The sequence below is a fragment of the Tiliqua scincoides genome, chromosome 2, assembly GCF_035046505.1.
Source record: "Tiliqua scincoides isolate rTilSci1 chromosome 2, rTilSci1.hap2, whole genome shotgun sequence".
NCBI lineage: Eukaryota > Metazoa > Chordata > Lepidosauria > Squamata > Scincidae > Tiliqua > Tiliqua scincoides.
Genome location: NC_089822.1, coordinates 67649707 through 67673667, shown reverse-complemented (window position 1 = coordinate 67673667; position 23961 = coordinate 67649707). Strand labels below are relative to the sequence as shown.

General features: G+C 41.4%; 1 protein-coding gene across 3 annotated transcripts in view; it reads left to right on the top strand.

The window, feature by feature from the left end:
- Positions 1–23961, top strand: part of VPS13A (vacuolar protein sorting 13 homolog A) — a 195267-nt gene that overhangs the window by 108932 nt on the left and 62374 nt on the right. For 2 of the 3 annotated variants that reach the window (XM_066617807.1, XM_066617809.1), the window contains 11 exons: positions 522–691; positions 6262–6485; positions 8511–8743; positions 9810–9902; positions 10252–10608; positions 12589–12690; positions 15792–15944; positions 16050–16311; positions 17567–17727; positions 19067–19170; positions 20818–21115. In XM_066617807.1, the coding sequence (XP_066473904.1) occupies positions 522–691; positions 6262–6485; positions 8511–8743; positions 9810–9902; positions 10252–10608; positions 12589–12690; positions 15792–15944; positions 16050–16311; positions 17567–17727; positions 19067–19170; positions 20818–21115 (2157 nt within the window). The remainder of the gene's footprint in view (positions 1–521; positions 692–6261; positions 6486–8510; positions 8744–9809; positions 9903–10251; positions 10609–12588; positions 12691–15791; positions 15945–16049; positions 16312–17566; positions 17728–19066; positions 19171–20817; positions 21116–23961) is intronic. The other variant, XM_066617808.1, reaches the window with a different exon arrangement.

Here is a 23961-nt window from a genome sequence, read left to right as displayed (position 1 = left end):
CATTTAGTGCTTTATGGAACTTTTATGATGGCTCACACTGGTGTAGTGACTGCTGCGCCAGTGCTTTGGTATATAGGATTGCGTTGTGTGTTGAGCTGTTGTCATATTGATTTTTAATTTGCTGAATTATAGACATAAAAACACTCTATCTCTGCTCTCAGGTAGGAGGAAGGGGGGACAAACTCATCTTCTTTCCCCAACTATTCTAGCCTATATCTGGAAAAAGAGAACACCAATTTTTCTTGAATAATTGCGTCCATTTACTTCAAATTAATGAAGCTTTGTTCTACTTTAATTGGCAGTAGAAATGTTCTGTAATATTTAATTTGATTGATTAACACAGTCTGACTCAAATTAATTACCAGTTCTTTGTGACTTTATGTGGCTTTTTAGTCAAGTTTGGAAATTTAACCACAACAGTAAAATTTGTATATTTTAGAAACATTTTTTCTAAATTACTTACCTTGGCAATAGAAATTCCCCAACTTCAGACTAATTTAAACTTTCTTTTTTCAAAACAGCCTCCAGTTATGGATCAACGAGATGCTCTTCTGAAACTCGCAGAATTTAAATTGTTGTTAATATCAGCTGCCGTAAAAATGTTGTCAGATGGGTCAATAAATGCTTCCGTCAAGTTAACAAACTGCACTTTAGATGATAAACGACAGACCGTTGAAAAGGCTACACCAAGGTGGTTTATTTTTCTTTTTTAAAAAAAACACACACACAATAAAAATTAATAGCTGATCAGGTTGAGCAGTGCCGGTGCCAGTTTGCATGTCCCCGTGTCTTCAAAAGTGAAAGTGGAGTGATCACACTCCACCTCCGCAAAACTGGAAGTGGAGCACAATCGCTCCACTTTCACTTTTAGAAGCTTGGGGAGTCCTGCAGACACTCATGCAGGGTTCCCTGCACCCCGGGAAGGCTGCTGCACGGACTGGTGAGTACATCCCAGTCCCTGCAGCCCCCCAAGTAACAGGATCCTGGGGATCGCGTTGCTGCCCCCCCCCCGCCCCGCTGCCTCTCTCCTCTCTCTCCTGGAGAGTTTGCAAACCGCAGCCTTAGGGACTAAAGTAGCATATTGCTATCTTTAACACTGGTACTGGTACTGAGGGTTCACTGTTCAGCCTGGCCAGATGGACATTTAGATGGATGTGATGCCTTGGCTAGTGCCTGACCTTGCTAGCCTAGGATGCCTCCCTGAGGTTGAGTTTTAGCGCTATTGGCAGCATCACCAAGTTTTCTTGTAAATATTGAGTGTGGTCCAAAGTTGCTTTATGAGCACATGTTAAATTAACCTTTTGCATATTCACACTCTTCTTTGTAGTTTTTACAGCTACTGAATTGGGAAACTGCTGTGCAAGTTAAAAAGTAGTTTGGCTAATTGGTAGCAGTGAAAACCGCAAAGAAAGCTCTGACCATGCACTTGGTTCTTAATATAGACATAACTTTGTTGTATTTGTTTTTGTTTATAATGTAATTTGTTGTGTGTACATACAAACCGAGGTCAAATTATGCAAAATTACATATCTTTTAGAAGTGCTGTTGAGTTTTTTAATGGTTATGGATATGATGGAAAATATGTATTAGAATAGAATATGTATTAGTCCCATGCTTATCTAAGGCTGCAGTTCTAAACACACTTACATGAGAATCCCATTCAACTCAGCAGAGCTTACTTCTGAGTTGACATGCATAGGATTGAATTGCATCAGTTGATCGAGATTTGAGTTCTTCAGTGCACGTGGAATTTGGTTGTATGTTTTAAAAAGACTGAACAACAGTAAAAGTGTACTTCTTTCTTCTTATGCAGTCTTAGTCTTTGTTTCAAAATTTTGAAATTGCATTTAGGATCTAAATAATCATTATATTGTACTTCAATATATATTTCTCCTCCTCATCCTTCCCAGTCCCCTCTTTACCATTCATGATCCTCTTTTTTGCCCCATATTTCCATCAGTCTTTTCCAGAAACTTTCAGAATCCACAGTGAGGTAATATGATTTTGACCAATATTATAAAAATTATTTAATATATTTTAATAGCAGTTTCTTTAACAAATTTTTGCCTTTTGCTTATAAGTCAGTGCAGCTTATAAGTCAGTCAGTGTTCCATTCATATAATTGTCAGTAAATAATATAGCCATGCAATTGGATGAGGAGGCTAAATAGTTTGTATTGCTGCATCTTAACTCATTAGCACCATCTTAATACTATTTGGTTGTTTAGCAAGTATAAGGTTTAAGATGCATATAATATGAATGATTTATTATAAAGTTAATGTTTACTGAACTTAAGCAGTGCTAAAGTGGGTATAAGAAACTATGCCAGGGGTGTCCAAAGTTTTTGGCAGGAGGGCCACATCAGCTCTGTGACATTATGTCGGGGGCCAGGGAAAAAAGAATTAATTTACATTTAAAATTTGAATAAATTTACATATGTTTGCATAAATGAATATATTAAAGATGAACTTATATGAATGAATGAAGGTCTTGCAATAACTCAAGGCCTACAAGGCCTTGCACAAAGCAAGGCTGGCCTTTTCTTTGCTGCCGCTACTGCATCACAGACATGAAAAAGCAAGCAGTGGAGGGAGCCCTCATCCCACAGCTCACGCGAGAGGTCAAACAGTCGCCCTCACTCTGAGAGCAGTTGCGTCGGGCCAGTGCAGGCTCCAACAAATCTCCAGAGGGCCAGAGGCTCATTGGAGACTGGGGGTTCCCTGAGGGTCACATTGAGAGGCCTCGAGGGCTGCAAGTGGCCCCAGGGCCGGGGTTTGGGCACCCCTGAACTATGCAAACCAAGTATGTAGACAGTTGAAGTAAACACAACCTCTTTTTCGAATCTTATTTTTTGATACTTGCTTATCTGGGAATAAATTCATCATATTCAGTGGAATTTACTGCTGAATACTTATGCATGGGATTATGCTCTAAGACTGCAATTCTAGGCACACTTACCCAACACACTTGCCTGCCTCATTTGCACAGTGGGAGTTCTGAGTAACCATACTTATAATTGTGCTATAAAGCTGCAATACTAAATATAGTCAGGAGTAAGCTCCTTTGAAAATGGTGACTTGCAAGTAAACATGAATAAGATTGTTTGCATAGGATTGCAAAGTTTAGTTTTTCCATCCCTAAAAGCTGGTTCAGACATGTCCCGTCACTGAATTTTGATACTTGGGAGAGCTCAGCAATGATATTTATATGTCACTCCATACCTCACTATATGTTGTGTTCCACAACAAATAGACCCTTCATACCAGGGAACATGTATGAAACTACTACTTTTCCTTAACGGGCAGCCCAATCATAACCTGTGCTGGTGCAGCCAGGCTGCTTGTCCTGTGCTGTTTCCAGCTCAGATTAGGAGGTGGCTAGAAGTCTCCTAGGGAAAAGGGAATATTTTTCCCTTTATTCCAAATAACGCCTCAGCCTGCACTATGGGGCTACTTGGATCTCTGTCAGCTATTTAGCTGGTGGAAGTCCGAGTGGCCCCATGCAAGGCTGCCTATCCTGGGAAGGGGGTTAGGAATACAGCGGACAAGGCATCTGCTGATCTGCCTCTACTCTGCCCTCCTCATACCCAAAGGTACCCCCTCCCTGTCACTCTCCCTACGTCCCTGCTCCACTTGACGCCTTACCTGTCTGCTCTGGTGGCCAACAGCTCAGAATGCAGCATTGGTGGGCCACCGCAGGCCTCCCTGCTGGCACATCTTTCTCTGTGGGTGCCGCAAACATGCTTTAAGGCACGTTCACTACACCCTTGGCTGGAACCGCGGCTGCTGCATTGGCCAAGTGAGCACTTAGGATTGTGCTTGGAGTCATATAATGGCTTTATCATATTTTACTTGTTCACATATTGAATTACATTATGGCTTTTTCTAGGAAGACTGATCCCACTACTTAGTTCACTGAATTTTGTTTGGTATCATTGCTTAAAATCATTGCTATTTATATAATTTGCAGCCAATCATAACCGAATACCTGCATAACGTTGTAGTGGGGCCAGTGCATCGTCTTCCACATCCAGCATGGAATTTGTGGCTGCTGGAGATCTTGAGGTAAGGGGACCTTTGGGAGAGCTCAGCAGTGAGTTTCTTTTGTCCCCTTACCCCAGGTAAAACTCCATCAGCTTCTGTGAGGCTGCTTGGATGTGTTCCAGATCTATAGCTGGTGCAAATCCAGGCCACCCTGTTTTTGGGCTTTCACGCTCGGAAGGGGGGATAGGATAAGGCGGAATTATCCTCTGCCATTCCTGCCCCACCTGGGCCTGATCCTTCCCACCCAGAAGATCCCCTCCCCCTGTCCTGTGGAGTGCCTACATACCTTGTTCCCATACCTTGAGGAGGCCTCTGTGAATGCCTCCCCACCGCAGGATGCAGTGCACACCCCATTGGCATGGCTGCACTGGCATTGGAAAATTGGATAGAATTGGGCCCTTAGGGTACAATCCTATCCAACTTTACAGCACCAGTGCAGTCACAATGCAACCCCGAGGTAAGGGAACTTACATTCCCTTATCTTGAGGAGGCCTCTGTGACTGCCTCCCCACCAAAGGTGCAGAACACCCCATTGGCACTGCTGCACCAGCACTGGAAAAGTGGATAGGATTGGGCCCTAATGCTACAATATTGGGCATGGTTTCTCTTGAAGATGTTCCCCCCCTCTGATTCCTAATTCACATGTTGCCATGCCCACAAGTACTGCAAGGTGGGCAGAATAAGAATATTCAAAATGGCCACAAGTTTGTTCAAAAAAATGGCAGTAGCTCCTTTATCAATATAAAGCAACCATTCATGACTCCAGTTGACTGTAATTTTATGCTCTATAACTCGTATTGATGGGCATTTTCTGCCCACAGTTCACACAAATCTTTCCAATTGCTCCCTTGGCATGCCTGTGATATATGAACAACTTGAAGCTCTCCCAGTCTTCTTTAAGGGAAGAAACGAGGTCATCATTACAAAAGAAGCTTAATCAGTTCTTCATGCCACAGATGATATGACAGCAGAATTTCATCCAACATTTGTAGTGTCAGGAAGGTTCATTTGGAATAATGTGTTCCCTAATACTCAGTGAATCTAAGTAAGCCTCAAAATACTTTAAATGTGACTGTGAGCACCTTTACATTGTGTTCAGAAACACACAGGAAGTCAATGCAGTTGATGGAAAATGGGTTTTGTATGTTTCCAGTTATCCATCTCTGAAGGGAATAGGCCAGTGGTTCCCAAACAAGCTATGGTTACGGCACTCCTTTTTTGCAGCAACCTCTTCTTCCCAGCTCTCTTTTGTGCCACCTTCTTGGATTGTGCTATGCAATCCAAGATGGTGGTGTCTAGGAGAGCCGGGAAGAAGAGGTCTCTGGGAGCATCCTGTGGTACCCCTGTGAGACTGCCGTAGTACACTATTTTTGAACCACTGAAGTAGGTTATAGCATTCTTTGCCGAACAAGAACTTTGAACAGTCTTCAAGGACTGTCCCATGTACAGTGTGTTATAGTAATTAATCCTAGTGATTACTAGAACATGAATTTTATTCCTTGTGGCTAACCCCCTTCCCCAATGTATACAAATTGCACAACAGCTTTGGGCCAATGTTCTTTAACTGAGTTTTAAAAAGCAGTGTATAATATTGGATGGGAGTCTACTGTTTCATGGAAAATATATCAAATCTAATAGACACCTCCAAGCTCTCAGGCATGTCTACGTAGCTCTGAATCTTCACCAAAGTTCTTGAAATGTTTTTTCTTTACTAACAAATGTAAATATAAGCAATTTGCTGTATCTGTTTTACATTCTTGCTACTAATGTGTGGGAACACGTGGAGCACAGAGAAATGTGCTCTGCTTGACCCCACACAGTGTGGAAGATGATTGGTGGGTGTTCCTGTAACAGAATAGTGTATACAAAATTTTTCTTCTATAAATGAAACACCTAGTTTTGCAAGAAAATGAGATGAGTTTTGAGTTTATAAATAATGCTCATAAGCTAAATTTAAAGGGAGGCTTGGAATGATTAAAGGGCATTTCAGTCTTGGTTATTGAGGCAAAAAATAGTACTTGTTTTAAATAGTTTTTACAGAATTAGAGGACTGTACATGATAAAATGTTCCTACCAAATTTTAATGATTTATATGTGCTTTGATATCTAAAAGTAAGCATCTTGAAGGCAACAAACACACAAAGAACCCTTAAGGACAATTTTGGATAATGTATTGCTTTTCATGCTATGATATTTATTCTTCTGACTTGTCTTTCAGAATGGTAGAAATGAAACATGGATCAGAAAATAAAGTCATGGTGAATATAAGTTATAAGCAGGGAAGAGATGGCACCACTGTACTTGACACAGTTGTTCAAGAGACATATGTCTGTGCAAGCATAGAGTTTCTCCTTACTGTTGCAGATGTCTTTCTAAAGGCCACTTCTGAAAGTGCTGCTGCACAGAGAAATTTCAAGCAAACTTTGGCTGTAAAAGAACAAGGTCAGTAATTTTGTAACAATACATTGTGGGTACAGGCTGAATTTATTCAGCTATATATTAACTTCAGTATACAGGTGGAGCCTATTTATCCACGTTAGTTCCATTTGTGACTCGGCGTGATTAACAAAAAACGTGATGTGCTAAATTCCATAGAGTTATGCAAATACACTGCAGCCTGACACTTCCTGATGGAAGGAAACTAAGGCAACTGTTATCAATCCCCTCCCCTCCGTACTCAGCCCTCCCTGTCAGCCCTCCCTGTCAACCCCTCCGTACTCAGCCCTTGCCAGCTGTCCCGCTGAGCTTTTAAGAGTCTAGCCCTATGTGTTTCTACTCAGAAGTAAGCCCCATTGTAGTCAATGGGGCTTACCCCCAGGAAAGTGTGGAGAGGATTGTAGGCTAAATCACATGCTTTGCTTACTGGGAAGGCTTGCTTGTGTGCTTGATTGCCTGCACCATGGGTGGGGGGTGGAATTCGTCAAACACTCCCTGGGTTTTTTAAAGCAATCCCCTCTGTTGCCACCACACCTGCCCCAGTGTGTGTGTGAGTGAGAGCGAGAGAGCAAGAGCGGGAGAGCGAGCTCCACCTTGCTGTACGTGTTCTGGCTACAGAGATTTTCGGCCCCCCCTTCCCCTCTTCAGCCTCTTTGCTGGCTCAGGGGCTCCAGGAATGTTACTGTTCCTTGCAAAGGGAACCTCTTCCAGGGCTCCAGGGCTATTTCCCTGCCTGGGTGAGGCGGAGCCTTTTTGCAGTGTTTTGGGCTACCTGGAAACGGATCGAGATGCCAGCGCAGGGCAAAGGAGGCAAAGGTGTGTGTGACTTTCAGTACCCCCACCCCATTTTCGTTGAGACAAATCTGCAGATAAAAAAATCTGTGGATACATAGGCTGCACCTGTATAACTGTACAGTAATTGGATCTAGCAGTTATGCTGGATCCTAGCCCCATTCCTGGGCAGCATGGAATGGCCCCTGGCCACTCAGTTCTGCTGAAATCTGTACCACCTCGTCAGATGGCACCAATGGAAGCCTCCTTCCTGGGGAAGCCATAGGATGGAGGCCACTGGATTAAGACTGTGGTGGAGGTAATGTTGCAACATCCACATCACCCCCATTGTAGCTGCTATATATGGAGGAAACAAACAGCATACTAGGGCCAGTCATATGCTTGTAAAATGTGACTGGCACAGAGTCTGAAACAGTCTATAAATCAGCAATTGGGCATATAGTCCTCAAGGCAAATGGTGAATCAAGTTTTCACTAATCTTACAAATGCTCTGGCAAAAATGGGCTAATGGTGAAGGCCCATGCTTACTGTGACTATTAAACTTGCCTCAGTGGCATACCTGGCTCTTGATGCACCTGGGGCCCATCCCTTCAGATGCCACCCCATGACCCAGAAGTAATTGCTGTCAGTAATCAACTGACCCATAATGACATCACCGCAATTACTTCCGACTGTGCACCACTCTGAGTGGCTGCTCACCTTTTTTTACTTTACGCTTTTATCATTTATGAGTTTCGGTGTCCATAGGGGTTCCTGGAATATTATAATGTATGTTATTGGCATAAATATGTGAAGTGAAATGTGTGAAAAGAAATGACCCTGCCTCCTGCTACCCGCTCACCCACCCCCAGGAACGCCCGCCGCCCGCCCTCCCCTGTCCCGAAACACCTCCTCCCTGCCCCCCACATTCTCCCCGAGACCCCTGCATTGACCAAGCTCGGCTGATGCAATTCACCTTCTCCCCAGGGCCCGCATCACCGTGGGAGGCCGGTGCACATCCATGCGCTGGCATATTTCCCTTCAGAGTGGCGCAAAAGCGCTTTATGGCACCTTTGCAACACTCCCAGGTTGGCTCAAGGGACTTGCGTTGGCCCAACTGTCTCTTAGGATTCAACCATTATTGTAATGAAATGTATTAACGTTTTATCTAAAAAGCAAATGCTGGAGGGATGTTCAATGTTTGTAAAGGGAAATGGAATTATGAAAACATTGTAGTGAATATGAACATTGCATTTTTAGCTCCAGTACAGCCAGCATCCACGATGGAAATTAATGTTGTCATTAAAAATCCTGAGATTGTGTTTGTGGCTGATTTAACAAGAAGCGATGCTCCTGCACTGGTGGTTACAGCTCAATGTGAAGTCTCCATGAAAAATGGCCCTGAAATGTCTAAAATAACTGCTGCTGTTAAAGGTATACAAATGACATGCTGCCCATTTCTTCCAGATACAAGAAAAGGCAATGTTACTACGGTAAGATTTTAAGATACTAATCTAGAACTGTAATCTTATGTAGTAGTAAATGAAAACTGTGGAACTTGCAATGTGTAAGAGGTTTCAAGTAAGTAAATGATACTGGAGAAACTAAAAGGGTGGTCATTTGTGCACAGTGACTCTAAATGGGGATGTGCAAGCCTGTCTTATTACAAGTGGATCAAATAATAAGTTCTCTTCTGCACTGGCAGTGCTGATGGGGAAAAAGCCTCCAGTCACACATGCAGGGGAAGAATAATTTGCCAACTTCCCCCCCTCACATGACGGATGCTAAGTACTAGGCTACCCCCCCCCCATGGCAGGACAGTGTGGGATTGGGAGAAGTAGGAAACCAGTGTCTATCCTCAGGTAAGCAACAGATTGGGTTAAGGCCTCTGCTGGTTCCCTGAGACTACCTGGATCGGGGCCGGCCTGGCTTGACCCCAGAATGGAATTCAGATGCGCACCTTCGGGGTTACCCTTTCAGAGTGGACAGAACAATTCAGCTACCTTGACCCTGTTTCCAGGGGTTGGTGATGAAGAACCTGGGGGAGCCTTTTGGCGCGGTCAAGTTCTGAGCCAGGGTGGTTTGCCCAAGGGAGGATTCAGACAGGCAACTGTCTTCTCCTAGTTAGGTGCTCACACTGAAGGAGGTGTACTTTAGTCAGGACCTGCTGCATTTATACCAATTGCTGCTCAGCTTTGTAATTCAATAAATCATGGCCCTGTTTTCAACTAAGTCTTTGTGTCACGTGTGTTTAGGAGCTGTGTATATAGCCCTGACTTTTGTTAAATGCAGTCATTACTAAGCCAGGGAATCTACATATACAGTACCCTGGCGCATGCATGGATCTTCATTGCTTTCAAGCAGATATTAATAGATAAATCAAAGATGTCTGTTAAACATTTTACTAAGAAGGATGGCAGCATTAGTTTTTTGACTTTATCTAGATTTATAAAATGCTTTCATTTTTCAGAGGGTAATTTTGAGTGCTTTTCACTACATTTGGAAGGTTTTCCTAACAGGCATGTTTATATTTATATTCAGTTGATTATTTGTATCTAGATATTGCAGCCCTGTGACTTCCTCTTTGATATGATGCAGTCAGGTACAGATCCTCAGAAAGGTGATCTATCAATTAAATCCTTAATAATTAAGGTAAGTTGAAAGCTTGAGTGTTTGCCTTAGTATCAGTAGATGTGACATTTTTAGTAGTATAGGCTATTTTAAGCATGTTATGCTGATGTTTATTTTTTTACAATTGTTATGTCCTTCTTAAGATTAAGGAGTTGAAATTGAATAAATAAAACTAAATTGTGTTTAAATTTGATATTTAGTGAATAGGATTAAAATTGTGTTTTTAAAAATACTTTTACTAATCTCATGCATATAATTCATACCTTGTATGCCTCTTTTTCTGTATGCAATAACTTATTGATTCACTGAATCAAGATAGAAATGTATAATTTTGAATTCAGAATAATCAGTGTGTTTTTTTTTAACTCAGGTGTCACCTGTTATCTTAAATACAGTCATAACCATAACTTCAGCACTTTCTGCAACTAAAGAAACTGCAGAGAAAGCTATTAGCCCTGTATCTCCAGATCTTTGGGATAAGAAGGATATTAAAGATCTGAACATGTGGTTTCTTGAAGAGCCCTGCGACAATAAAGATCCTGCCTCTGTAACTGAGTTGGTTCCTACAGGAGAGATGATGCAAATCAGAATTGAAACTGTTGTTATAACTCTTGAAGCTGGAGTTGGTCATAAAACAGTGCCAATGCTTTCAGCAAAGTCCTCATTTTCTGGAGAAGTCAAAAACTGGAGTAGTCTGATCAATCTCTCTTCTCACCTTGAACTAGAGGTAAGAGTCATCTGTTCACAGTAGTCTGTGAAGGCATACACAAAAATTTACAGCCACTTTTCAAAGTATGGTCATTACGTTGAAGCAGTCTGAAATATTGTTCGTGTAGTAGGTGTAATTGCTATCTGAAAGTACCGATTTTCCCCAGGCATTTCAAATTTGGTGAAGTATTTTGTTGCTAGCAGATGTCTACTGAATAATCTATATTAGGAAAGCACTGTGTTCAATATACTTCTCTTCAGAGGAGCCTGAAGGAGCCTGAATGCCAAATACATACATTGTAACATAACTAGCGTCTTTTCCTCTCTGCTGCCTTCTGCATTTAAGCAGAAGTGTAATTTTAACACATAGGGCTATGTCATTAAAATACATGGCGTCTCAAGAAAATGAATATACACTTTACAGTGTTAAATTAATTAAGCTGTAATTCACACATATGATGTAATTCAAAGATATACTTCATATTGAGTACACAGAAGCATTTCCTTAACCCAATAAGTTAATTAGACCAGTGGTTCCCAAACTTCTACAAGGAAGTTGGGAACCTTATAAGTCTTTGTGGGGGTCAGCACCGCTGTGAAGAAGGAACTTTTTAACATACCAGGGGGTAATGCTGGCCATCTGGAGGGTGCAGGGAGCTCGCAGCCCCCTGTATGGGTCTCCTTGCTGCTCAGAAATGCTTTCCTTTCCAATCGCGACCCACTTCCAGTTAGTGATTATGGTCCCAGAAGTGGTTCATGATCAGAGCCTTTCTGAGCAGTGGGGAGGTCTGCAGGGTGGGCTGCAAGTACCCACACCCTCCGAATGGCTTGCACTACCCCCAGGTATGTTTAAAAGTCTCTTCTTTGTGGCAGCAGTGCAATCGCTGCAGTGCCAGCACTACAGACATTTCGTGACCAGTCCCCTTAAGAGGGAACAGTCTTCTTCCAGTTATCCTGGTTGGGTTGCAGCTCACCAGTTTGGGAATCACTGAATTAGACCAAGTGCTTGAAATGTTTCCCATTGACAAATGTATACTGCTGACATCCTTGACCTAAAGTATCTGCAGACATCCAGCATGTGTGTTGGAATGGTTCCACATCTCTTCAGTTGCTTCTCTTAGATGTTCAAATGTTGCAGATTTTCTAGCATGAATTGTAGCTCATTAAAACATGGCTACACTTTTTCGAGACACCCTGTATATACCAAGTTGCATTGTGTTATTCCAGTGCTCAAAGAAGATTTTGCATTATGGGCTAATTCAGACAATGATTTTTATCTACCTGGCTCCACATATTAAGACATATGTTTTCATGGCCCCTGCACATCCTGTCACTTCGTTCAGTTCCCTGATAATCCATCCTAATCATGTTGGAGAAGGCAATGAAAGTATACCTGAACTGGCCTGTAGTGTAGGTTACATAATTCTTAACACTGTGTAGCACTTCTTGAGTTTTCAGAGTGTTCTACAGTTATTGTCTGGGTGTAGTCCTTACAACAGCACTGTAAGCTGAATAGATATTATCACCATATTGAAGGGGGGAATGGAGGCTAAGGCCACTTAGTAAGTTTATGGCAGAAGTATGATTCAGATTAGGAAATTCCTGAACCACAGCTCAGACTCATAGCTGATATGCTTCATGAGCTCTCTCTTACATCTTTCCTTACTTGAAAACAAATATGGATCAAAACTAGGGTTAGACCCTGAATCATAAACTGTTTCCTTGAATGTGTACACCAATTTTCACCGATAGGGTTTAACTGGGAAATTTTCATAGGTCCTTGACATAGAATTGAATCCCAAAGCAAAAGTGAGTTGTTTGGTACACCACTCACTTAGTCCCTGCATTTCTCTATTTTCCAATCTCAGGTGTAGATTGTGCTCATCTTATATTTGATATTGCACAATCACTAAATAATTTCCATGACTAAAGTTACAGCATTGGTGGAACAATTCATTAATCACTGATTGTGCACTGGAACATTGTTTTGTATTTGTAGGTACATTATTACAATGAGATGTTTGGTGTTTGGGAACCATTGCTTGAACCACTAGAAATTGAAAACAATGATGAATTCAGACCCTGGGTCCTAGGAATGAAGGTATAATTTAAGAAATCATTCAAGATAGATGTACTTAGTGGTCATAATATGTGTTTTTCAACATTAAAATATTGCAATTGAGATATATAATGAAATGTGGTGTTATCTCAAATTCCTAAGAGGAGTGTCAGTTTTGAGAGCATCAGCTAATCTGGAAAAAGAGTGCTCTTGAGGCTTTGCAATTGGAGGGTAGTGTTAGGAAGGGGGAAGAGGGAAAGGACACTTTTCCTTTTCTTTTGCAACCTTCACTTGATATGCTAAAGGTCCAGTGTGGGCCTGAATACCAGTGGGAAGTTCTGGAATATGGAAAAGGAAAAACATGTCCTTTTTTCCTGTTATTCCTTTTGAAAAAATCCTTATGTAATGAATGGTAAGGGTTTTAATCCCCTCTCCCTCCAAAGTGCAACCTCTGGGATACATACTGTAACAGTGAACTGACTAATTCCATCTCCTGAAGAGCACATAAAACTTCTGCCCAGGGTTAGCTGTGTCTTTGACTGAAAAGGGTAATATTGAAAAACTGCTACTCCTGCCTAGTCCATCACTGATGCCCAACTGTGATTAGGGAAGTATCTAGCAGAGTGGTGTCCCTGGCAAGCAACTTCTATGCACATTCTCACACTGTGCTGCTTGTGAAGGTTTACCTCTAGTTTCAGTTAGACTTATGATCAATGTCTTATCTTGGAGATAAAGTACATATGTTCCATGGGTGCCCTGGTCTTTGCCTCTGTTTTTTTACAAATAGTGCTGTGGGTCAGTCAGATTGGCTCAAAACCACTTAAGAGGATAGGTATGCTTTAACATTTTATACCCACCATATTTCCAATCCCCATCATGCCCCTTCTCTGTATGCTATTTTAATGGGAAAATTGTTCCCATTTGTTTCCACAGCCGTTGCCACATGATGCAATTGGTAATGAGGCTCATTCTGTCACAGTGCACATTTAAAAAATCAACTGCTATGTGGCAGGGGACTAGTTGGACTGTCATCACTCCCATCACTATGCACTCAGGCTTTCATGGTTAGAATTCAGTTGTTTGTGATTACAAGCTTCCAGGTTCTAGACCGTGTTCCATACAACTTTGATCTTCCTGATGTTTTGCCCTCACCTGTGAAGGGCATTATCAAAGATAATATCTTTTTATCAAAGATAAAAAGAAAAGAAAATTAAACTGATAAACACTAAACCTAAAGATCCCACAGGACATAAAGTAGAAGGCTAAAACCTACTAAATAAAGCTTTAAAGCATACTGCCCCTAAAATAGAAGACTTAAAGTCTACAAAAATTGAAGGTTAAAAGCATACTCCTACATCAGAGAGGCAAACTACCAACCTGAGCTTACAAGAAGGAGGAAATAATATAGGTCTTCCACTGGCAGGCCCATGCAGACCTTTCTGCCAGTGCCAGGATTCTCTGCACTACCGCTACATGCCTTATGGCACATTTGCGTCTGAGTGAGCATTTGTCCTGCCGAAGGTAGCTGGCTTAGGATTGGACCATTAATCGTATAAGGCAGTGGTTCTCACACATTTAGCTCTGGGACCCACTTTTTAGAATGAGAATCTGTCAGGACCCACCGGAAGTGATGTCATGACAGGAAGTGTCATAATCAAGCAGGAACATTTTAACAATCCTAGGATGCAATCCTACCCACACTTACCCAGGAGTAAGTCCCATTTACTATCATTGTTAACAGAATATACATAGTAGCCATACAGACCATATACAAAGGTCTGTAACATTTCCCCAAATGCAGTCACATACTAGGTAAGTACCCCTGCTAACTGGGTAAGAGGTACTTTTTAAGTGGGTGCTCTTCTTTTATTTAGCGGGGGAGAGTAACTGGCCCTCCTCACCCCAACACTATTTTTTCTAGTGGCTGTCTGCTGGTGTTCTTTTGCATCCTTTTAGATTGTGAGCCCTTTTGGGACAGGGAGCTGTTGTTTGTTTGATTTTTCTCTGTAAACTGCTTTGTGAACTTTCAGTTGAAAAGCGGTATATCAATACTGTTAATAATAATAATAATAATAATAATAATAATAATAATAATAATAATAATAATAATAATAATAATAATAATAATAATAATACCATGGTAGCATCAAGTCTAGTATATTAAAAATAAAATATTGAAATGAATGGGGTTCCACCTGAAATTGGCTCACAACCAACCTAGTGGGTCCTGACCCACAGTCTGAGAAACACTGGTATAAGGAAAAGTTGTGTTGTCCTCTTGTAGATGGTGTTAAGACCAAATTTCTCTCTCTCTTCAAATGCTGGCTGAGTTGCAAATTGCAGTAGACGTAGAACAGGTTTGTCATAGATTCCAGGCTTTCTGGATCTACTTGATTTTTAACCAGAACACCAGCATCCATATTCACAAATACTGAATATGGTGTTGGTGAAATGATGTATGCTTTGAATTAAGTATCAGGAAGCCCTCAAGCGTATGCACCACTCCGCTCTCTCTCTCTCTCTCTCTCTCACACACACACACACGTATATATAGATATAGGTGTCCGTGCCTATGTGTATATATGCTTCATGCACTAACACCTCATTTCTCAAACTATGGATCACGAGCCAATTTCAGGTGGGTCCCATTGCACCTGTCTCAGCTGCTATTGAAAATACAGGTACAGAGCTGCTGGGGAGGGTGAACTCCCGGTGGAATAGAGACATGGTGCTTTGTTCTGAATAGATGGGAAGATGGGAAGCTAGAAAAGGGGGGGGGGCTGTGTGGTTGGAGAAAGATCCAAGTCTGCTTTCTGCTTTGACTTCTGAATTGGAATGTTTGAATTTTGAGCTGTGCAAAATAATAGCACAAGCATGCTGTGCAGTGGGACCTCTAGTTGATTGCAACTTAGGTTGGAAGCCTAAATTGATGATGTCACTGCCAGTTAATGCCATTGCTTCCAGTGGGCCCTGGCAGATTGTCATCCTAAAAAGTGGCTCCTGGTGCTAAAACGTTTGAGAACTACTGCATTAACCGTTTTACTTATATTTTTATACATGTATTTTATATTTGTACATGAATAGGTAGATAATGTACCATCTTTTCTACTGTTTATGTTTATTTCTCCCCCCCTTTTTTTAAGATGAAAAAGAAGGCAAAAAAGGCCTTAGAAGTTGTTGAAGAAGAAACCCTCAAGGTACCAGAGTATAAAACAGTGATAAATATTTATTCTCAGGATCAATTGAACATTACATTGTCCAAATGTGGGCTACAGATGTTGAGTAACCTAGGCACGGTAAGAAACTTGAGAGTTTAATTTGTGTCTGTATCCTATATGAAGGAAGTCATATTAGACTCAGGAAAATCAGAAAAACCATGGTTTATTTTTTGTTTTTGTTAGGCTTTTGCTGAAGCCGCTACACAAACTTCAGAAATCTTCAAAAATGATCGGGCACCCTTTGTATTAATGAATTCCTTAGGAGTTCCTACCACTGTCTTGCCTAGCGATTCCTTCAGTGTCCTTAACGTTGACTCAATGACAAAACCCTATGATCTAGATGATGGGCAAAGCTTAAGCATGGAGTATATCAAAACTCAAAGTGAGCAACAACAGTTTACAGCAATGACAACTCTGAGCAGCAAAGTATTCTACATTTGGCTCAGTAAGTAGGAATGAAATGCTTGTTTCTCTGTAAATATCAAAATGTTCCTTAGCAGTAAGTTATAGCATTAATAGCCAATCTTTTATCTTTAAATTATTTTTAACTTTTTTTTTTTACTTTAGGAATTAAAACTTTTTGGTTATGTTCATCTATATCATAGGTATTAGCCTAGTACTCCACTTCAGCTACCTCTATAAAATAAAAAACTTGTATAATTAATCAAGCTGCCAGTCCCAGTGTACGCAAAATTGTTGAACACTTTAAAATAAAGGCTTGGGCATAACTACAGAGAAATAGTTCCAGTACTCACAATGTAGATTACATGCTTTTTCTTCAAAAAAAATTTAAGAAGTCGCAGTATTAAAACTGATACATGCTCTCTAGTTGTTTTCCAGCAGCCAGTATCTTGAGTTCATATTTGTAGTTCAAGGCTGAATGAAGAAAGCAACCAAAATGTTTAATGAGCTGGAGCATCTCCCTTATGAGGAGAGTCTGCAGCGTTTGGGGCTCTTTAATTCTAGAAAGAAAGCATCTGAGGGGGGACATGATGTATGGAATACTTTGCCACAAAACATTGTGATGGCTCTTGGCTTAGATGCCTGTAAAAGAGAATTAGACAGATTTATGGAGGAAAAGTCCATCATGGGTCATGTCATGATCTATATGCAGCTTCTGCATTTTAGAGGTAGCCTATCTCTGAATGCCATGTATGAGAGTGGCAACAGTATACAGGTATTTTGTTGTCTGTGTGCTCCCAGAGGCATCTGGTTGGCCACTGTGAGATATAGGAAACTAGACTAGATGGACCTTTTGTCATGATCCAGCAAGTCTCTTCTTATATTCTTAATACACTACTTTTCAAATGCAGAAGTGTTCCAGTAGCTCTTAGAAATGAGTTAGTGAATGTGCACATTCGCTATCTCTTTTCTGCCACACACATAACAATGAGATACTTTTTGACGCTTTCTAATTTAGCTGTTTGAAAGCAGTGCATTCTTCTCCCCCATGCAAGTGTGCATATGTCTCTAATTTGATTTTAGAAAGCAAACAGGTGAATAGGAATACAGCAACATTGCTCTTTTCATTGTATGGACAGAATATTGCTCTACTTATTTGGATCAGCTCCGATAGTTCTAAGGGGAGGGGAAAGGCAGTTTTTATTAAATTTGGTGAATTCCATGATCTTCTATCAGTATAACTTGTCTGTTATATACAATTTCACTTCCTGTAACGGGGTCTTTTCTTTGATAACTAGCTCCTCAGAATCACTCCACTACTGACAAGATTCCATTAACAAAAGTAGGTCGCGCCCTTTACAGAGTAAGACACAACGACTCCGGTGTTGTAAGATCTATTGTTTGTCAAATTGATACTATTGAAGGGAGCAAGATGATAACAGTACACTCACCTATTCAGGTAATTCAACTTCCTAAAAATGTTGTTGATTTTTATACCTTAAAAAATGTAATGTATAACATTAAATGTAATCTAAAATTTAATTTCATAATATAAAATATATTTTTATTTCTTCATTTTAATGATTTATATCTTGCCTTTTCCTCAAAGTGTGTAGCATTATATTACAGTAAGATTATGCATTATCTTAACTATCTTAGTATTTTGAGGAATATTAGTAAGGTTAGTTGCTTCACTTTTTTCTTTACAAGATAGATTTAAAAAATGTTTTTGTAAGAGTTTATAAACTTGTCTCTTTCATACATTATCAGGAGTTCTGTTTTCATCCCATTATCAGGGGTATCTTTGTCTGTGTGTAGGAAAATTTTGAAATGTTGAGCACAAAATTGTGAGTGTCAGATAAGTCAGCACAGGCCTCCTGTGCAGGCTCAGGAGTGAACATGCCGTAAAGCACATCTTCGGGTATTCAAAAACTGGCTAGGCCAGTGCAGAGGCCTGTGCTGGCTCCAAGACACTCCCTGGAGGGGGCACATTTGTGCCAGCTCAAGCAGGCAGGGAGTGGGTGGTGGGAGAACATAATGGGGCAAGGATGCGGCATTTTGGGTGAGGGAGGGCGGTTGAGAAGGCAGATCGGGCCCGGGAAGAGGGTGGGATTGGCTGCAGCAGTCTGCACCAAATCCTAACCCCTGTACCTGGCCCATGCAGCCTTACACAGGCTGCTCAGATTTGCACCAGCAATTTCACTGGGGTGGCTGGGGCATTACTTGAGATAAGGGGGAAGATATCCCTTTACCCCGAGTTGCCCTTCAGCTGGCATTTAACCTTGTGATGGATACAGTGCAGGCCACTCGGCCTAGCTGCTCCAGCGCAACTTAGGATTGGTCGTCAGTGTCATATAACCATATTTTATGTACATGCATATGCTAATCCATTTGCTTTTCTTCTAAAAAGAATTAGCACTGGGAGGCACCCAAGACAGAATGAAACAATGGCAGCAACAACTTTAATAATTTTATTAAAGTAATTTAATAATTAATAAGTTTCCTCTGCCATAATTCTGACCCTGTTCATGCACCCTCATGATGTGTCAGTTAGAAAGATGGTTCCTTTAACTTTCAGTGGAAGCATTTAAAAAAAATAAAATGGTGTGTTGGGGAGACAATGATCATGCTAACCACTAGCTGGGATTGGATTGGCAGGCATGGTGCCTTCCACATAGTCACTGAAAGTCTGAATACCTTTATAGTCTAGTTCTTTGTAAGTAATAATACTTTAGATATTTCGGTTTTGCTTCAATTATTTATGTGGACCTTCTCTTTTGTTTTGTTTTTAAATATAGATAAAGAATCATTTTTCAATTCCCTTGAGTTTATTTGAAGATGGAAAATGTTTGGGAACTGCTTCACCAGAGAATGAATTTAACATACCATTGACCTCTTACAGGTAGTTCTGCTCTTCTTTTTACCAGTTTTATATGCATTTATAAATGCTGAGCTGCTTTAGGTAAATATTAAATGCTTTTCAACATTAACCATTTTGTATAAGTAGAACAAAAGCCCAATCCTTTGGGCTTGTAGTGCTGACATACAAGAGTTCCACCAATGCGACCTGCCTTATGGCAGTTGTAAAAGCACTTCCAGGAGCACATGAAGTAGTGCACTGCTGGAGCACCAGCAAGAAGGGTAGAACCTTTCCGTGCACATTAGGGGATCATCAGCCACCTGCCAATGCAGGTACGACAGCAGGGGAAGCTAGATAGGGAGAGGGCAGAATGAGGCAGCAGTGGGGGCAGAAAGGCAGATCAGGTCCAGGAAGAGGGCAAGTTCAGTGGCAGCTGCTGATCCTGTGACATGGTCCACACAGACCTGCACCAGCAAATTTGTTAGTTCAGGTGTAAGTAGACCCCTCTGCACTATGGAGGCTTACCCACAAGTAAGAGAACCAATTTTCCCTTATCCAGAGGAGACCTCTTCAGCTGCCACCCCCCCGCCCCATTGGATGCAGCAGTAACCATTTTGGTGTTGCTGCATCAGTGGAGGTGGTAAATAGAAAGGATTGGTCTTTAAATGTATGTTATACTGTGTTGCATATGGTTACGTCAGAATTGTTAGTTCTTTCAAATGATACCATGGTTGAACTGCCTGATATCCCTTAATTTGATTCTGATTTAATTTTTCCCACTTGGGTATTGACTTTCTAAAATGATCTCACAAGTACATATAAATGAAAATGATTCGTGCTTGTTCATATAATTTTTTTTCTGGAATATGGGGAATCTTTACTTGGACTCACAGAAAAGGAACCTAAAAAAATAATGTATTTGAACCACTTGATCTACTTATTGGTATCTGTTCTGAGGAGCAAACAGGACATCAGAAACATATCATGTGAGCTGATCTTTCATCGTTGGTGGTTCACTGATTATCACCTTTATGGCTTTACATTAGTTTCTGAGAATGTTTAGTCAATTTTGATTGCTAGCCTATTGACACTAAGTCACAATTTTAAGGTATCTACGCATACTGGCATGCTGTTTTCACTAATGCAACTGTTGCATACCTTTTCTTTCTTTCCATTTCTTCTTCAGTGATACTGTCACAACATCCCCCAGTATGTGAGCATATTTTAACACACACAGTCTAAATAAAACATTGGAGGATTCAAGAACAATTGTTGCTATATGAGCTTACTGTAATCCTACCATAAAATCACAATTCCCTTTATTTCCTATATTAATAAATGAAGTTTTTTTTTTTGGGGGGGGGGGGCAATTGGCTGAACCCTGTGCCACAGTTTCTTTATTAAAGGTGGTCCTAATGTACAACTGTATACAAAGAACAACTACATTGGGTTCCTGAGTTACAGATCGCCATGTTGCTGATTACACGCAGGTGCAGTCTGTCCATTGTGGTGTTTTTGCATCACAATGTGTGATAGTACTAGGCCAGCAAGATCCAGCTGTTTCGACTTATGTATGCTTCAATTTCCAGGCAAAACTCAGGAATGGAACCAGTACATATCTTGAGGACTTGGTATAATTTCAAAGATTCCTGTTTTTCCCAAAACCTACATTTGTGTGCTTATTTACAGATCACTACTATTTTTTCGTCCAGTTACTGATGAAAGTGGAACATCTGGAGAATATGAATCGAGTGAATGCATTAGCTTTGATGAAATGGTGAAGAATTTTGACAAATTGTTGCAGAAGAAATGTCGGTCTATAAACTCACCTAACCACCCTTTTATCATCAATATTGTTCCAGTGCAAGATACTTTTATATCTTCAGTCTGCACAGATGATCAATGGGATTTACCATATGTCGTTCATTTATGGCCTTCTGTTGTTCTTCGCAATCTTCTTCCCTATCAGATCGCCTATTCCTTAGAGGTAGACTCCTATACTTTTCATTTTCCATTTGGTCTTCTCTACTAAACATTTAGAAAAATGCACCTGTCACAATTGAGCCCAGAGGGTCAGGGACAGTTTGAGGAATCTTAAGACCTGGCATGATACAAACCATGCCACGTCTTGCCAACCTCAGTTCCACTTAACCCTCTGAGCCAACACTTACAAACTTATGGTCTGCTTACAAAACCATAAACGCCCGGGTTCCTTAGAGATAATATCTTCCTTGGTCAGTGAAGAAACAACTGCACTTAAACTTCAAAGTAATAGAGTTTCATTTTAAGAAAAAGATTATCTCTTAGGGGAGACTTCTAATTCTCCTAACGACTCCACACAGGAGGTGAGAGAAGAATCACAGCATGCAGAAGTTCCATAAAACATTAGTACTATGCATTTACAGCAGCACAAAGTAAAACAATTAAACTAGCTTATCTAACTAGATACCAAGATACTAAATTACCCAGTCTGAAGAAAAATCAAACATCATAGAACTCCATAATGCTGCCTTCTAGCATGATAGACTCAAACATAATGAGCTCTGGTTTCTAGTCTCCTGTTTGTAAACACACTCAGGTTTTTATAATCTCAATCCCACCTGTAGGACAGCAGTGGATCATGCAACATTGCTGAGTCAGCACTTAACCAACCCATAAACTAGCATAAGAACATAAGAACAGCCCCACTGGATCAGGCCATAGGCCCATCTAGTCCAGCTTCCTGTATCTCACAGCGGCCCACCAAATGCCCCAGGGAGCACACCAGATAACAAGAGACCTCATCCTGGTGCTCTCCCCTACATCTGGCATTCTGACTTAACCCATTCCTAAAATCAGGAGGTTGCGCATACACATCATGGCTTGTACCCCATAATGGATTTTTCCTCCAGAAACTCGTCCAATCCCCTTTTAAAGGCGTCTAGGCTAGACGCCAGCACCACATCCTGTGGCAAGGAGTTCCACAGACCGACCACGCGCTGAGTAAAAAAATATTTTCTTTTGTCTGTCCTAACCCGCCCAACACTCAATTTTAGTGGATGTCCCCTGGTTCTGGTATTATGTGAGAGTGTAAAGAGCATCTCCCTATCCACTCTGTCCATCCCCTGCATAATTTTGTATGTCTCAATCATGTCCCCCCTCAAGCGTCTCTTTTCTAGGCTGAAGAGGCCCAAACGCCGTAGCCTTTCCTCATAAGGAAGGTGCCCCAGCCCCGTAATCATCTTAGTCGCTCTCTTTTGCACCTTTTCCATTTCCACTATGTCTTTTTTGAGATGCGGCGACCAGAACTGGACACAATACTCCAGGTGTGGCCTTACCATCGATTTGTACAACGGCATTATAATACTAACCGTTTTGTTCTCAATACCCTTCCTAATGATCCCAAGCATAGAATTGGCCTTCTTCACTGCCACCGCACATTGGGTCGACACTTTCATCGACCTGTCCACCACCACCCCAAGATCTCTCTCCTGATCTGTCACAGACAGCTCAGAACCCATCAGCCTATATCTAAAGTTTTGATTTTTTGCCCCAATGTGCATGACTTTACACTTACTGACATTGAAGCGCATCTGCCATTTTGCTGCCCATTCTGCCAGTCTGGAGAGATCCTTCTGGAGCTCCTCACAATCACTTCTGGTCTTTACCACTCGGAAAAGTTTGGTGTCGTCTGCAAACTTAGCCACTTCACTGCTCAACCCTGTCTCCAGGTCATTTATGAAGAGGTTGAAAAGCACCGGTCCCAGGACAGATCCTTGGGGCACACCGCTTTTCACCTCTCTCCATTGTGAAAATTGCCCATTGACACCCACTCTCTGCTTCCTGGCCTCCAACCAGTTCTCAATCCACGAGAGGACCTGTCCTCTAATTCCCTGACTGTGGAGTTTTTTCAGTAGCCTTTGGTGAGGGACCGTGTCAAACGCCTTCTGAAAGTCCAGATATATAATGTCCACGGGTTCTCCCGCATCCACATGCCTGTTGACCTTTTCAAAGAATTCTATAAGGTTTGTGAGGCAAGACTTACCCTTACAGAAGCCATGCTGACTCTCCCTCAGCAAGGCCTGTTCGTCTATGTGTTTTGAGATCCTATCTTTGATGAGGCATTCCACCATCTTACCCGGTATGGATGTTAGGCTGACCGGTCTATAGTTTCCCGGGTACCCCCTCTTTCCCTTTTTAAAAATAGGCGTGACATTTGCTATCCTCCAATCTTCTGGCACTGTGGCCGTTTTGAGGGACAAGTTGCATACCTTAGTCAAGAGATCTGCAACTTCATTCTTCAATTCCTTAATAACCCTTGGGTGTATGCCATCAGGGCCCGGTGACTTATTGATCTTTAATTTATCAATGAGGTCTGAAACATCTTCTCTTTTAACCTCTATCTGACTTAACTCCTCGGTTAGGAGGGGCCGTTCGGGCAGCGGTATCTGCCCGAGGTCTTCTGCCGTGAAGACAGATGCAAAGAACTCATTTAATTTCTCTGCCATCTCTAAGTCTCCTTTTATCTCCCCTTTCCCTCCCTCACCATCCAGAGGGCCAACCGCTTCTCTGGCAGGTTTCCTGCTTCTAACATATTTGAAGAAGCTTTTATTATTCCCCTTAATGTTGCTGGCCATGCGTTCCTCATAGTCTCGCTTGGCCTCCCCTATCACCTTCTTACATTTCTTTTGCCACAGTTTATGTTCCTTTTTATTCTCTTCATTAGGGCAAGACTTCCATTTACGGAAGGAAGCTTCCTTGCCCTTCACAGCCTCTCTAACTTGGCTGGTTAGCCATGCGGGCACTCTCCTGGATTTAGTGGAACCCTTCTTTCTTTGCGGTATACACCTCTGC